This window comes from Leptodactylus fuscus, chromosome 1 (assembly GCF_031893055.1).
Source record: "Leptodactylus fuscus isolate aLepFus1 chromosome 1, aLepFus1.hap2, whole genome shotgun sequence".
In the NCBI taxonomy this organism is placed as follows: domain Eukaryota; kingdom Metazoa; phylum Chordata; class Amphibia; order Anura; family Leptodactylidae; genus Leptodactylus; species Leptodactylus fuscus.
In genome coordinates this window covers 270,010,674-270,026,538 of record NC_134265.1, presented here as the reverse complement: position 1 = coordinate 270,026,538, position 15,865 = coordinate 270,010,674, and the positions used below count along the sequence as shown (strand labels likewise).

Genomic DNA, 15,865 nt, shown 5'->3' with positions numbered 1-15,865 from the left:
GTGCCCATACTTTTGCACCAGTCAAATTTTGGTTTAATGCATATTGCACATTTTCTGTTAGTACAATAAACCTCATTTCAATCCTGAAATATTACTGTGTCCATCAGTTATTAGATATATCAAACTGAAATGGCTGCTGCAAACACCAAAATATTTAGAACTAAAAATGATTAAGATTAATAGGGGTGCCCAAACTTTTTCATAGGACTGTAGCACCATTAATTCCATGGTGCTTTACATTTGAGGGTTTATATACAGTACACAAAATATACAGGCAGATATAATACTAACAGTGACCGACTGGCACAGTGGGGTAGAGGGCCCTGGCCACAAGGGCTTACAGTCTATAAGGGAAGAGGGATAGAGACAGAAGGGGAGAGATGGCGGTGTGGTAACAGTAGTGTTATTGGAGGTTGTAGGCCTTCCTGAATAGGTGAGTCTTCAGGGCCTTTTTGAATCCTGTGATTGTGGGGGTCAGCCTTATGTGTCTTGGTAAGGAGTTCCAGAGTATGGGGGATGCACGGGAGAAATCTTGGAGACGGTTGTGTGAGGAGCGGATGAGAGTAGAGCCGAGTAGGAGGTCATTGGAGGATCTGAGGTTACGTGTGGGCAGGTAGCGGGAGATTAGGTCAGAGATATACGGAGGGGACAGGTTGTGGATGGCTTTGTATGTTAACATTATTAACTTGAATTCAATTCGCTGGGCAACGCGTAGCCAGTGAAGGGACTGGCAGAGGGGAGCAGCCGATGAAGAAAGGGGGTGAGGTGGATTAAGCGAGCAGCGCAGTTTAAGCTGGACTGGAGGGAGTGAGAGTATTCGCTGGGAGTCCATGGAGAAGGGTGTTGCAGTAATATAATTGGGAGATTATGACTATCTTTCATTACAAAAGTAAGACCTGACAAATGTTTTTGTCAGTGATGTTCTTTACATTAGTGTAAATGGGAACAATGGAAAACAATAACAGATATTAGTAACAGTAGTGTGAACTCCCCCTTAGCCAGACCTCATAGAACAATTATCTGTGAGACTCAGCACAACTCAGGGGACAGGGACTAGTTCAGATCAAGTGACCCAGGGGTCAGAACCAGGCTGGAACCCCAGATTCACAATTAAGAATCCACGGATGAATCGAAGTATATTTAAGTCCCCGGACAATCTCTTTATAAGACATTCTAGTTTGTATCCTTGAGGAGTTCAATTCTTAAAACTTAAAAATAATGTTTTGGTTAATCCAAGTGAGAAACATATTAGCTAATTGCAGAACAAGTTATTTTTAAGGTAATGCCTGTTCACCTCTCTGCGCCTCTGTTAAATATTGCCTTTACTATATATTTCGGATAGCAGTAGCAAATATTACATTTTCAAAAATTTAAGAGTAAAGATCGCCACCTATTGACAACTCTGTAAACTACATGTATGTGCATATTGACAGTAGCCACAAAACCTGAAAGTGTTAATAGTTATTTTCCATATAGTTAATTTCTCTGTGAATGGGGACTATTCACATGAAAAATATTTGGATGGTCCATTGTAACCGACTGTAATAGGACATGTTTTTTTCCCCCTCAAAATCATAGTGTCTTATAATGCACCCCATAAAGGTTACAGCCAAAAGTTGTTTTTTTTTAAACCGTAATTTTTATTGAAGATTATAAAAGCTGTTTTATTTCACACTGCTATGGACTAAGTAGCCTACACTGAGTTATTCCAGACTATTTGGACAGTGTATCCTGGACTGAGTTATTAAGTCATTCCTAAAGGCATCAGATCTGTTTGTTGTGTTATTTTTACTAAGTGCAGGCTGTATATTTGAAAAAAGCCCGAAGACAAGTTTCCAGTAGTGCCCATATACTACTCCCTCCAACATTAAAGTGTACCACACTGACCTGCACTGTATATCTGATTATGTGTGCTGTATTTAAGGGCTGGATTCCCATTCTAAGAATTGTGTGCTAGGTGGCTATCTGAGATGAGCCCGCCATCCATAGTAGAAGTGGAACTCAAGTGTGTCGTATTATAACCTCAAACTACAAGCCATGGGTGATGGAGAATAGCTTCCAAGTTTAGTAGCTCCCACCATGACTCGCAAAGATGTCCCTCTAGTGACCTGTCATGCCAGGTTGTGTGAGAGTCAGGTGTATCCAGGGGTGGAAAACATCTGACTGGATTTCCAGTCCACAGAAAAGGGGCTCTGCACCAGCACTTACAAGAATGGAGACACCTGTATTCCCCTCACTTCGAGCCAAAAAGAGGGAAGAATTATTATGACAAATTGTTAAGGGGCTGATTTTCACCTTATCCAAGTGATGAAGTGACATCATAGTGACATCATACTGCTGTCATGCACCAGAGACAACAGAGAAGATCAGAAGAAAATAAGCTCTCTACAGAAAGACAACGGTGCAGATTTTTGTGCTTGTTAGTCCGATACACACAGGACTTTGACTTTTTGTATCTTTTCTTTTTGTTTTAAGCCCAATTTTGACCTACAGTTCATGATCTTCTGTTAGAACAGATAAAGGGAAGGCAGAGAATAATATACACGGTGTAATATGTAGAGGAATATACTGTTTATAAATATGGTGTAATGTTATGTCTCACATCTATCAGACAAGGGGTGGAATGTAATAGAATGCGTCTTTTTTCCACAAAATCTTAGTGCCTTATTGATATGACAGGGTTAATGTTTTAGTGATCAGTATTTCTTGTACATCTATAGAAGGTTCATTCGGTAGTTTTGTCTATTTCTGTAAACTATACTGGACAGCCTATACTGATAAGTAGAAAAGCATTACTTAAAATTCTTGTACTATAAATGGTCATGTTACAAGCTGACCGTTCAACCCCTCACCCACCCCAAGAGTACTATAAGAGCTGTAAGGGGATATTGTTTGGGAGTCTCAGCTGGAATCATGGGATGTCCAGCACCTTTGGAAGTCATAGTCAATGATGGGTATATATCAATGTATGACAAATAATGGGGCTCCCGCTTTTCATTTATTAAACACTTATTATTTTATTATATTCTGCTGTGATTATAGTCATTCATTGATCATATTTGAGTTAATTTGTTAAAAAAAAGACGTTTTCCTACATGGACCAACAAAATATAGGTCATGTTCTATTTTGTCTGTTTTCATAGATCCCTCCATACACTTCGGTGTATGAGTGATCCATGAAAATGGACCCCATGTTAGCTGTAAAACAGCCATATAGGCTGAATATAGGCTTACCCATGTACTTTTCTTCCCTTAACAAGACAATAACCAGCACACTAAATATCATTGGGTATATTCGATTTATTTTAAAAACAGAATAAAAATAGCTCTGTATAAATAGTGGTATAAATAAGCTCCTGTAAACATTGTAACACCTTCGCAGAGGTAGGCTTAAATTTCATTGATTTGCTTTCTTCTAATGTTCTCTTCAGCAAGTGGTGGAATCAAATGGACAAACTCAAGGAGGTTCAGAATCAGTCCTCTGTCAAACGGGTTGTAAAACTTTCCTCTCTCGTCCATCAGATAAGTGTACTTCTTTCGATTAATTCTCTCATTTGTTGTTATGTTCATAGCGGCCATGTATAGCTGTAAATATGAAATACATGTTAATAGATCACTCATTTTAACCTGATGTAATCTGCTGAGCTGGTGGGACTACCATTGACCCTAAGATCGGGCTGGCTTCCTTCATGGATCCCAGTTGCGATCTACTGAAATAACTGGAAGCTAAGACTAATGTCTAGTGTTGTATATTATTTAGGTTCACCTTACAGAAGGGTTCTTGTATTAACTCAGGGAAGAGCACAGAAGCAACATTATGCATTATAGCAGGCTGGTGAGCAATAATTTTGCTATGAGTATTATTGATCTCACCAATATTAAAAATACCACAAAATCGGGGCCACACGGTGGCTCAGTGGTTAGCACTGCAGCCTTGCAGCGCTGGAGTCCTGGTGTTCAAATCCCACCAAGGGCAAAACACTATCTGCAAGGAGTTTGTATGTTCTCCCCGTGTTTGCATGGATTATCATCCCATATTCCGAAAAGACATACTGATAGGGAAAAAATGTACATTGTCACCCCTATGTGGGGCTCACAATCTACATAAAAAGAAAAAAAAAATACCACAAAATCAGGCTTTTCCCTAAAGTAAATATGGCAACATGTAAAGACAGCAGCAGATTTAGCACTATAGCACTCACTAGATTAGCTCACTTTTTCTAATGTATTTACAGTGCTACGAGTCTTTATATTAAAGGGGTTGTCCAAGATAAACCAATCTTTAACTAATTTATCCCCCACACGCTCCCTACCTTCTGAATTACTAATTGTTCCAAAAAGCCATATTCGCCTAGATCGCCAGGTCACATTTTCTGGTGATGTTCCGTATCTGGAAATGGATCATCACCAATACTATCTGGATCTTCTGTGCGTGATTCGTCATTTGTCCCATGCTCAGAAGGTCCTACCCCAAAGACAGGCAAGTATGATGGTTGGGGAGGGGAGGTGAGTTAGTTAGGAAGGGCTAGTGGTGGGCAGGCTAGCTAGGAAAACAGGGAGGGGGTGTGAGTGAGAAAGGGAAGGGGGCAGGCAATGAGAGAGGGAGAGGGAGGGAGTCAGCTTTGAGGGAAGCGCAAAGCATTATGGTAGTTGTAGAACAGGAAGCTACCCATGTAAGCAAATGCAGAAGATGCCAGGAAGTTCCAAAGAAAACCAGAAATCACTCAAAACACTACTAAAGGTATTTGGTTGCACTTATTAACCCATTAATAGCACTAACTGACCTTTTTTGAAAAATATATTTTTTTTTTTTGCCTAGAAAACCCATTTAATAATTAACCAATAAGCTAAATGTGCCAGAATTCTTCCTTAATTTTCACCAAAAAACCTGGTTTATAGAGCATATAGGGGAAGGAAAGTAAGTTTTTGGTAAAAGGGTTTGCAAATGTTTGAAAAAATAATGGCAAGTACACAGTTACCATTAGGTGGTGAACATTTAGACAGAAATGTTTACAGATGTACCAAATTCATCTTCCACCATTAGCTACCTTTAGACATTTGTGATCTCTTTGGACTATCTAATCCAAGCTTACAAGGTCTCACTTATTAGTCGATATGGTAACTTTGTCCCTTTTAACTGTACATATAAGCCTGAATATCTGGAAAGATAGCTACTTACACACATTCCAGTCATCATAGCGGAAATAAAACCAATGCCGGTAAGGAACAGGCCGCCAAATCCAATTAACAGACTCTGACCTTCGACCTGAAACCACATCCAACAAAGATAGATACCGAGGACGCAGTTGATGCACATAGTCATTAGGAATCCCACAAAGTAAGCTCTGTGAATGGAATATACAGTATAGAAAGTCACAGATATTACTTGTACAATCTGGAATTTACTTGAATACACTTTTTCAGAGATCATTCTCTGATCAACAGAAAACTTAAAGGAAATACATTAGCTAATCCTTGTCAGATAAGTGCTTCCTGCCCCTGTATTACTCTGGCTAAAAATCAATGTAAGATGTTAAGCATTTATGCTTTCACTATCAGCTAGAGACCTCACATGTGAATGAAAGAACATCTAGACCTGTTACGATGACCGACATCATTGTAGACATAAGGACAGTAGTGATCAAAATTAGCCACACAGCGATTTGTAATGCGACAATGCTTTGAGCGCAGCGGCTTCACCAGATGACAGGTGTGACAAAGTCTGCTCAGAGGATTTTTGCACTTTTTCCAGTCATTAAAATTGATAGCCTAAAGGAAAACATTGAGAATCATTAAAACCAACAGAAAAGTCTTGTCAGTATTGATATACTGTAGGAAATGAAGCAAACATATGAAAGATAAATGGAGACTAATTATTCATTTATATGTTAATCAGATATTGGCTGTGCACGTCCCTTCTAAATGCATATACCTCCCCGCTCCAAAAAATGAAAGAGATGGAGCCAAGTGTGTACCAAACTTTTGACAGACTTGCAAGTACCTATGTACTATTTTTTTTTCTGTATCACAGCCGCTACTGCAGCTAAACATTATGGCACTGTAATGTTTAGGATTGTGATTTAGGATTAGGATTTCTTGGGATTCAGAGTTTGGAGTGAGGTAATACGACCTTCACTTGCACATATGACCATATGTAGGCACATGTATGTATGGATATCCTAACACTGATGGAATTATGGCAACTCTGATACAAGCTTGTATAAGACAGACAGACAGATAGATAGATAGATAGATAGATAGATAGATAGATAGATAGATGATAGATAGATAAATAGATAGATAGATAGGATAGGAGATAGATAGGATAGGAGATAGATAGATAGATAGATAGATAGATAGATAGATAGATAGATAGATAGATAGTTAGATAGACAGATAGATAGATAGATAGGATAGGAGATAGATAGGATAGGAGATAGATAGATAGGAGATAGATAGATAGGAGATAGATAGATAGATAGGAGATAGATAGATAGATAGATAGATAGATAGGAGATAGATAGATAGGATAGGAGATAGATAGATAGGAGATAGATAGATAGGAGATAGATAGATAGGAGATAGATAGATAGGAGATAGATAGATAGATAGATAGATAGATAGATAGATAGATAGATAGGAGATAGATAGATAGGATAGGAGATAGATGCCGTTAGTTTGCGTTTGAAATATTATATCTTGCATTTTTAAGGTACAGTGCCCTAATAACCACAATCACACTTTATGTTTAGACTGACATACTTGGAATCTATGATTTCAGTCTCTCACTTTGAACACAAAGGAACTATAGCTGTCTGTAAAGCACTGAAACCTTTGGGATTGCAATGGATCGGAATATTTCTCTGTTTAGAAGGCTGTGTTATTTGCAATGTCAAAATCTTTCAGTGGAAAAAGCATCTGAGTGCTGTATTGTTTCTGCTCATATGTATTAGTTATAAAATGCGAAGTTTGCAGCATATTATGAAGAACAGATTATTTAGTGAGTGCCTTATTCTTTGTCAGTTGAATAACAACAAATAGCTCACTGCATGAATATGTCCCTATACTGAAGATCCCTACTGGGTATTGTAGTGTTAATGCACAGCTCCCTCTTTGTGAAAGTGTACTGAGCAGAAAATACCAGTCAATGAATATACACAAAAAACATCTTCCATCCATTATCATGTAGGTTTATTATATTTATGTGTAATGACCTAGTGGCCTAGACCAATAATACAGCACCTGCCTGACAGCATAGTGATACTCGTCGGTGTCCTGAGGAAGGAAGCCAGGGTCCATCAAGGATGCTTTTAAGAAAAAGGTCCACATCAGTACATTACTGAGCAAGAATATAATATGCCATTCCCAGAAAGCATTGAATAGAGTAGGTAGAATCTGTACACAGGGAGAGAAAAAACAGTTTGGTCAGCACTTCTCTCAGAGAGATCATTTACCAATAACATATGTGCTATATTACACAGTCAGGAAACAACCCCATAGACAACTGAAAGTGGGCCACGGTACTTCTCTTTAGGTTAATCCACTAGTTTCTGACACATTTCATTTTAATGTAAAAAGAATGATTAAAATCACCTTTCTAAGGCTAAGGCCCCACGGGCCGTATCCGCAGCACTAAAGCGCTGCGGGAAGAACTGCTGCGTGAACGCATTGCGGTTCTTTCTGCAGCGCTTTTAAGAGAAAGTTCAGAGAGTTTTCCTCTGCGGACTTTCTCTTAACATTATATCTACGGGAAAGCCGCCAGCATTTCCGTAAATATAACTGACATGCTGCGATTTGCAGAAAACTTTTTAAAGTTTTTTTAAAAAAGAAAAAACAACAGGCAAAAATAAAAATACATAGAAAATAAAGCTTGATGTTTCACAGAAAAAATACACAGAAATAATAAAAATGTTATAGCCCTAAAAACCCCATGTACAACAAAAAGAGAAAATGTGCCTGGTTCTGAACCAGAGAAATCAGCCCGGTACTGAAGTGATTAAGAGAAAACTACTCATTGTCACTTTCTGTGCACATTGCATTCATCCATATTAGACAGTGTATTTTAGGAATGCAGGACTGATTTGTGACATTGAGAGTATTGATGAAAGGCACAAATTCTCAAGGTATTTTGTAAAAAATATAATAAATATATACTATTTCTGAATCAAGAATAGCACATGGGTGCATTTTTAAAAAATAAAGGTTTATGGTATTCGGTTTTACTGGGAATTGTCTCAATTGTTTTAATATATACTGTAGATATTGTAGGTTATGAAATCAGCAAAAATAAGAGTACCTTAAGAAAGTATGTTGGATAGCCCCAGATGAGCAGATTGCCATAAAAGAAGAGTATGGGAGCTTTTGATTTGCCTGGACGACCAAGAAGCCACGAACTACAAAGAAAATTGAAAAAAACAAACCCCAAATCCAAATCACAAAGGACATGAACAATATGTTAGAAAACAAACAAAATGAACAAAATAACCACATATTAAAAATAGAGGGCTTAAAATACTACAATAATTACGCTATACATGCACAATGCATGGTTAAGAGACCCAGTGCCCTCCTCTTTATTCTTTCTAGCAGAGTTCCAATCCCAAATCTTCTTTCCATTCCACCAGCTTCTCGGGCTACTCCGTCCTGTGATAGTCTGAGACAACTCCTGTTCTTGGTTGGGCCAGTTGAGAAGGGAGTATCCCAGACTATGAAAATACAGTGGGGGAAATTTAGTTTTCTGGCGTAGAGGGAAGATAACATGTGTACGTTTGGCGCAAGCCCTTTTCTTATGCCAAATGTGTGGGGCCTTAGCCTAAAAAAAGATTACCAAGTATTTTAGCTACACATTGTGCATTTACTATGATTTATTTTTTAACTTGTGAACCAGTGGATCCCTTTAAATCTAGCTAGTTATACTATAAAACTTCGTCTCCCCATGGAGGTAAAGATCTAGTCACTATAGTTAAAGTACACATGCTTGACAGAACAGGGAATAAAAGAACAATATTTTTTAATGATACAAGGGTTGAATGTATTGGAAATTATTAAATTGTGAGTGTTCTAACCCATGGAGAAGACGTTTGTTATTTGGATCCAATTCCTTTTAGTAAAATGTATGTAGCAATTATTGAAATGACTGTAAAAATCATTATGGATATTGTCAGCTTTAGCAAATAGCCCAGTATTAAGCTGCTTAGTATTTTCTGTATAGAAACAGGCAAAGACAATTCTCTAGACCAATTGTGTCTCCAAGCAGAAAATGCTAAAGTAATTATCACGTCGGGATTGAACATCACAGTCATGTGAATATAGAATGAAAAACTGGTTGGGAGATTTTTATGTTAAAGGGATTCTATAATTAAAAAACATGTTTTAAACTAAAAGCATGTAGGAATAGCTTTTATAAAGGCTATTCATCTCTTACCTATATCTTAAAGGTCCATGCCGTTTTTGAATTTTTTTTTATTCTTCATTGTGCTCAGAAAGCACAGGGGGTGTTCCTCCTGTGCTCTGAGCACAGAGTTGTCATCCATTTCAGCACCGCCTTTCTTCTGCTCCATCGGCCGTTCTTCTCATCCTCCCACCTCTTCTGACACAAGACCACTACAAAATGGCCGATGGACATGCACAGTTGGAGGAGAAGAAAGGCTGAGCTGGAATGGATGACAACTCAGTGCTCAGAGCACATTGGGAACGACCCCTGTGCTTCTTGAGCACAATGAAGAATAAAGAATAAGGAATAAAAAAAATTCAAAAATGGTGTTGCGCACCTTAAAGATAAAGGTAAGAGATGAACAGCCTTTCTAAAGGCTATTCCTACGTGCTTTTAGTTTAAAAAATATTTTTTAATGATAGAATCCCTTTAAAATAACACTGTCATGCTAAAATTATACAACTTTCTAAACCAATTTCTGTCAATTTTCGATTTTCACGATCGATATTTGCACCTAATAAATAATAACAGTGTTGTGTGAAGGGGTTTTCACTAGAGATGAGCGAACAGTAAAATGTTCGAGGTTCGATATTCGTTTCGAGTAGCCCCTCAATATTCGACTACTCGAATCGAATATCGAACCCTATTATAGTCTATGGGGGGAAAATGCTCGTTTCAGGGGTAGGCAACGTTCGATCAAATTATACTTACCAAGTCCACGAGTGAGGGTCGGGCTGGATCCTCCGAGCAGTCTTCTACTTGCAGCGTCCCCGCGGCATCTTCTGGCTCTTCATTTACTCTGCCAGGCATCGGGCCTGGGCAGAGCCGACTGCACATGCCCGCACTACAAGCAGACATGCGCAGTCGGATCTGCCCAGGCCCGATGCCTGGCAGAGTGAATGAAGAGCCGGAAGACGCCACGGGGAAGCTGCACGGAGAAGACTTCTAAAGGTAGGAGAAGAACCAGCGTTAATTGGCCGACTGTATAGCATTTGGCCAATCAATGCTGGTTCTGCATCAAACTTTTCCATTCGAATAGTGAGTGGTATTCGATCGAGTACGAGTATTTCGAATACCGTAGTATTCAATCGAATACCTCCTCGATCGAGTACTACTCGCTCATCTCTAGTTTTCACACAAAGGACATTAACCACTTCCGGACCGCCCATAGACTATATACGTCCGGATAGTGGTTGTCTAGTTCTGCCAGGACGTACCTGTACGTCCAAGTCAGAACACAGCAGCTGCACAAGATCGTGCAGCTGCTTTCACTAGGAGCCGGCTGTAATTTCAGCCAGAGCTCCCAGAGAGATAGCAGGGAAGATTTATTACCTGCTCTGCTATCTCGATCACGGTGTATACAGCGCTCAATGAGCGCTGTATACACGGCTATGGACGCAGCCATAAATCAGCTGCCCTCTGACCCGGCAGACACGTGATCTGCCGGGAGCAGTGTCCTGCCAGAGCTGCTGGGTCCTACAGGACTCAGATCAGCTCTGCATACTGTGTATACAGTGTGCAGGAGTCTGTATTCCTCCTGTAACTGAGGTTAAATGTACCAGCCTCAGTTATAGGAGAAATTAGCCTCAAGTACAAAAAAAAAAGTGATCAGATGTCCCCAAAGGTCTCTTATCACCTTATGGGGACACAATCTGGGGAAAAAATAAAATAAAAATATAATAAAAAAGTTTTAAAAAATGTAAATAAAATAATAATAAAAAATAAATAAATAATACGCTAATAAAACGCCGTTATTAAAGGTTATAGCCCCACCCCCGACGACACCATACAAAATAAAAATTACCGTAACGGAGAGGAAAAACTATATTATAACGTTTTTCAGTGACACTTTGTGTTATTAAATAAAAAAAAAATTAAGAAAAACAGACACAATTTCCCTCCTATTTTGTTTATATTTTCCTGGATATAAAAAAAATTAAAACACATTTGAAAATAAAAATAACATAAAAATAAAGCCCTATGTGTCCCTGAAAAAAGACGCAAAAATTAGTTGACTAAGACATACGAGAAAAATTTTACAGACCTCAAAACTGCACATACATAATAAACCTAAAATGTGTCTGGTCCTGGACCACAAATTGGCCCGGTACTGAAGTGGTTAATCACCTACCTAAAGGAGAGGTGTTAAATGTTTGGTCACTAAGGGACTTCTACCAATCACTAAAAGGAGTTCATAAATCCCTAATTCCTCCTTACTGTATGACTGAAGTGAGGATGAGTTTGGTGGAGATGGTTATGCATGGGTACTGCCGCTCCAATAATTTCTATGAGGCTAACAGAAGTAGCCAAACTACTAGTGATCTGTGGGGGCCCTAGGAACTGGGCCCTTACTACTTATCATGTGGTTCTTAGAATTACATGATATTTACTGTAAAAGCTGCAATAAAAATGCATTAAAGGGGCATTATCACTGGATTTTCGCTACTTTAGATAAACATATGCCTGAATAGCCTTTAAAAAGGCTATTTAAAAAGGCTTTAAAAAGGCTATTCAAGTCTTGCTAATCATTTGTTGAAAGACGCCCCCATTTTAATGAATTACCTTTTAACCGTTTATGTAAATGAGCCCTCCGTGCACCGTGGGCGTTCCCGTGCACCCCTCACGTCATACTATGTTCACGCCCTCCTCTGTGGTTCTTCTATGCAAGTCCCTCCTCCTGCTTTCGATTCACCAGCTCCAACTGTCTCTTCTCTGCTTCTGGAAAAGGACCTGTGATGACGTCACTACAAGGTCCTTTGTCAACTTCTAAGTAGTGATCTATGCAGAGCAGGGGCTGCAGCTCCCTGTGTCTATCATAGATCTCCATGTGCATAGTAGATCTATGATATGATAGACACAGGGAGCTGCAGCCTCTGCTCTGCATAGATCGCTACTTAGAAGACAACGAAGGACTTTGTAGTGACGTCATCACAGGGACAAGCCAATCACAGAGCAGTAGTGACATCATCACAGACCCTGTGCCACTAGCAGGGAAGAGACAGTTGTGAGGCTGTGAATCGAAAGCAGGAGAAGGGACTTACATAGAAGAACCAAGAAAGGAGGGCATGAACAGAGTATGACGTGAGGAGTGCACGGGAACGCCCATGGTGCACGGAGGGCTCATTTACATATATGTTGAAAAGGTAATTCATTAAAACGGGGGGGGGGGGGGGTGTCTTTAAACAAAGGATTAGCGGAACTTGAATAGCCCTTTTAAATATTCAGGAATATATATATCTAAAATAGCGAAAATCCAGTGATAGAGCCCCTTTAAAATGCATGTACTAATACTATGGGGCAGAATTACTAATAACTAAATTTATCACAGTATAGATCACAGTTTTCTAGCCCGCCAACAGGAACCCATAAAAAAACTATTAAAACTTTATTTTATTCAAATATAATAAAAGACCATAACATCGATATGTAGAGTCCATCCTATCCTCGCTTATGTGTGTCAAATTGACACATTTAGTCAAATTGAATAAAATACATAAGTAGCATTTAGCTAAGTAAATTTCCTCAACTATTTTGCAAAAACACAACAGAAGCTTTGAAAAATGTAGAAAAAAAATGTAATATCTAGAAAGGCATTTTTACATGCTTATTTTTAATGGAAAGAATGCAATATAAAAGATTGGGAAAAATGTATTTCTGGAGTATACAGGTGTAACTGTGGTGCATCTTTGGCGCATGATCCTTTCATGTGTCAAAGAGGCGCCACATCTCTTGTTGTCCACCTCGCTCACCTATTTTGTGAAGTTGGTTAGAATGGGACAGAGAGCAGGCCAGGGTGGGGGCATCACTAGGGGACCTTATTAAAACTCGTGTTTGAAAGGCAAGTCTTAGTAAATTCCCCCCAAAGTGTGAAGGAAGCCTACGACATCTGCCTCAGTATTACAAGCTTGACCACATTAAAGTAAGTAACAAAAAATATCAGTCACCTCCAGTTAAACTTTGCATTTAGACTTTTTGAGTGCATAATAGAACTTTGTAGATAGGAAACAATGTGCTTTGATTTCCGTCCCTTTGCCAGACATAATGGGGTGTTTCTATTGTTATCTTCAGTTTCCAGGTCAATTCCATCCTAGTGGTGAACACATTTGTTTGTTAGTAGAATTAAAAAGACCAGATACAGCTAAAAAGATTATAAAAGTATAAGACAACAAAAATAAACATTTTTCTTGCTTATTTCATTGGGGGACACAGTACCATGGGGTATTGGGGTATTGTCCTAGTCACTAGGAGGCTGACTCTAAGCAGAGCAAAAGATGTTGGTTTCGCCTCTAGCTTATACCCTCTGGTGTTTCTGTATTGCATCGTTTTTATTTTTTTATTTATTTTTCAGGTGCAGGGGGTCTTCAGTGTGTACGCCAATCCAGTCACACACCCCCAGCGGGTGCCACACTCAAGAGTCACCGGTCACCCTGTCCCCACTGCCGTATTGGCAGATGGAATGCCAGTAGTCTCACAACCATTTGCAATATCCACCAAAGGGGTGACCCTATGGCGCCTGAAGATGACAAATCATGTAAGTACCTGAAGTTTCTCTCACTCCACACTTTCAGTTAGCCTTACATACTTCTAAGGATCCATATCCAGGGCCCAATCCTTGACCCCTTTTTTCATTTATGGGGTCTCTTCTCCCGGGGGCCGCCATTTTAGCCTCCTACTTTAGTCCCCAGTCTCTCCAGGTCCCTTGTCCCTCTTCAAATCCAATGAATGTGGGAAATCTCTCCCGGACTGGGTGGTTTTTCCTGACTCGGGCCATACGCAATACTGCCAGACTTAACCAGTGTGTGGTGAAACTTTAGAACAGCTGCCTTCCCACATCACTGTTCAGTTGGCGACTTCTAGGCCCCTCTACAGACGCCCTCCTCGTTCCAGGAGCCATCCTCGTAAAAGAACCAGGAAATCTTCATATAGGTCATGTCCTCCTTACCTTCCTCTGGGCACTCCCTGGGATAGGGTCTCAGCTTTGTGGCTCCACTCTGACTGGTGGAACCTTGTCTCTCCTTCCATGGTTTGTCTCTCTGGGGTCACCTCTGACTCCTTAGGAGCTCATCCATGTGGTCAGAGATACTCTATACATCTCAGAGGACCCGGATCCTACTTCTCAAGAAGACTTCTCCTTTGTCACCCACCTCCTTTCTCCAGCACTCCCCGGATAGGGTCTCAGCTTTGTGGCTCCACTCAGACTGTTGGAACCTGGTCTCTCCTTCCACGGTTTGTCTCTATGGAGTCACCTCTGACTCTGACTATTTAGGAGCTCATCCATGTGGTCAGAGATACTCTATACATCTCAGAGGACCCGGATCCTACTTCTCAAGAAGACTTCTGCTTTGTCACCCACCTCCGGTCTTCTTCAACTATGGGGCGTTTGACCATATCTTGAAGGAGCAATGGCTTCACCCAGACCGTCCTTGGCCCTCCAATAGGAATTCAGATGTCCTTTTTCCTTTTCCATTCTCCAAATGGGCAGAGCTTCCCACAGTGGACTCTGCGATAGGGAGGGCGACAAAATGATAGCCTAGCTAAATATTTACCAAGGTGATGGCGTCCCTCATGGTCACCCTCCATTCCAGAGGAGTTGCCGTGATTCCATTCTTGGATGACCTTCTGGTGAAAGCTCCCTCCAAGATGGACAATCTTACCAGTTTGCAGATCACCTTGGACCTCCTTTGTTGGTTTGTCTGGCTTATCAATGAGGAAAGTTCCTGTCTCATGCCTTCTCAGCGTATGGAATTCCTGGGAATGATCCTCGACACGCATCTGTTATGGTTCTGTATGCAAATACAAAAATAATAATAAACGCAACAGAACCGCTAAGCCGCAGAGCACTGCGGCGAGGTCCACAGACCCAGATGGGCGGCCGTGTGCCAGTACCTGGCAGTGTGTCTGAACAGGGAGTAAAGTAAATGCACCAGTTCACTTCACTGGATGAATGCGTCAGGGCTGCAGCAGTGTGAACGGGCTGCGGCAAAGTTGTACCAGTTGACTGCACTGGGCAACCGTGTTACACAATGGAGATTTACTCCAGTTATCCTCACTGGGTAAATAGCTTTTTGCAGCTTCAGAGATAAACAGGCTGCAAACAAGTTTACACCAGTTCACTGCACTGGGTAAATAGTTTTGTGCAGCTTCAGGTGGACCAGCTGCAACAAGACTGCCAGGGGTTAACGTAACCCCTAACAGCAACACAAAAGGCTCCGCACAGCTTGGAGCTATAATACACACAGACAGGGACAGATAGCCTAGCTAAAGAGACCAAGCCTGCTGCCAGTCCACCGGCTGGTACAGAGTCCACTGCACCGAGCTGTAGTGTGGAGCTACCAGTACATTCAGGACTTATAGGTCTTGCTAACAGCACTAGATGGAACCTGCCTAGCTACTGGAAGCAGCCTGGAGCTCCTGTCATACCCTCCTGTCTTA

At 40.4% G+C, this 15,865-nt stretch overlaps 1 protein-coding gene across 1 annotated transcript in view; it reads right to left on the bottom strand.

The window, feature by feature from the left end:
* Positions 1-3,347: 3,347 nt before the first annotated feature.
* The window catches only part of LOC142218598 (uncharacterized), a 68,067-nt gene continuing 55,549 nt past the window's right edge, over positions 3,348-15,865 (bottom strand). The window contains exons 5-10 of the mRNA XM_075287408.1: positions 13,378-13,520; positions 8,297-8,393; positions 7,243-7,395; positions 5,597-5,769; positions 5,180-5,345; positions 3,348-3,585 (exon numbers count right to left, since the gene is read on the bottom strand). Coding sequence (XP_075143509.1) covers positions 3,391-3,585; positions 5,180-5,345; positions 5,597-5,769; positions 7,243-7,395; positions 8,297-8,393; positions 13,378-13,520 — 927 coding nt within the window. The 3' untranslated portion in view covers positions 3,348-3,390. The remainder of the gene's footprint in view (positions 3,586-5,179; positions 5,346-5,596; positions 5,770-7,242; positions 7,396-8,296; positions 8,394-13,377; positions 13,521-15,865) is intronic.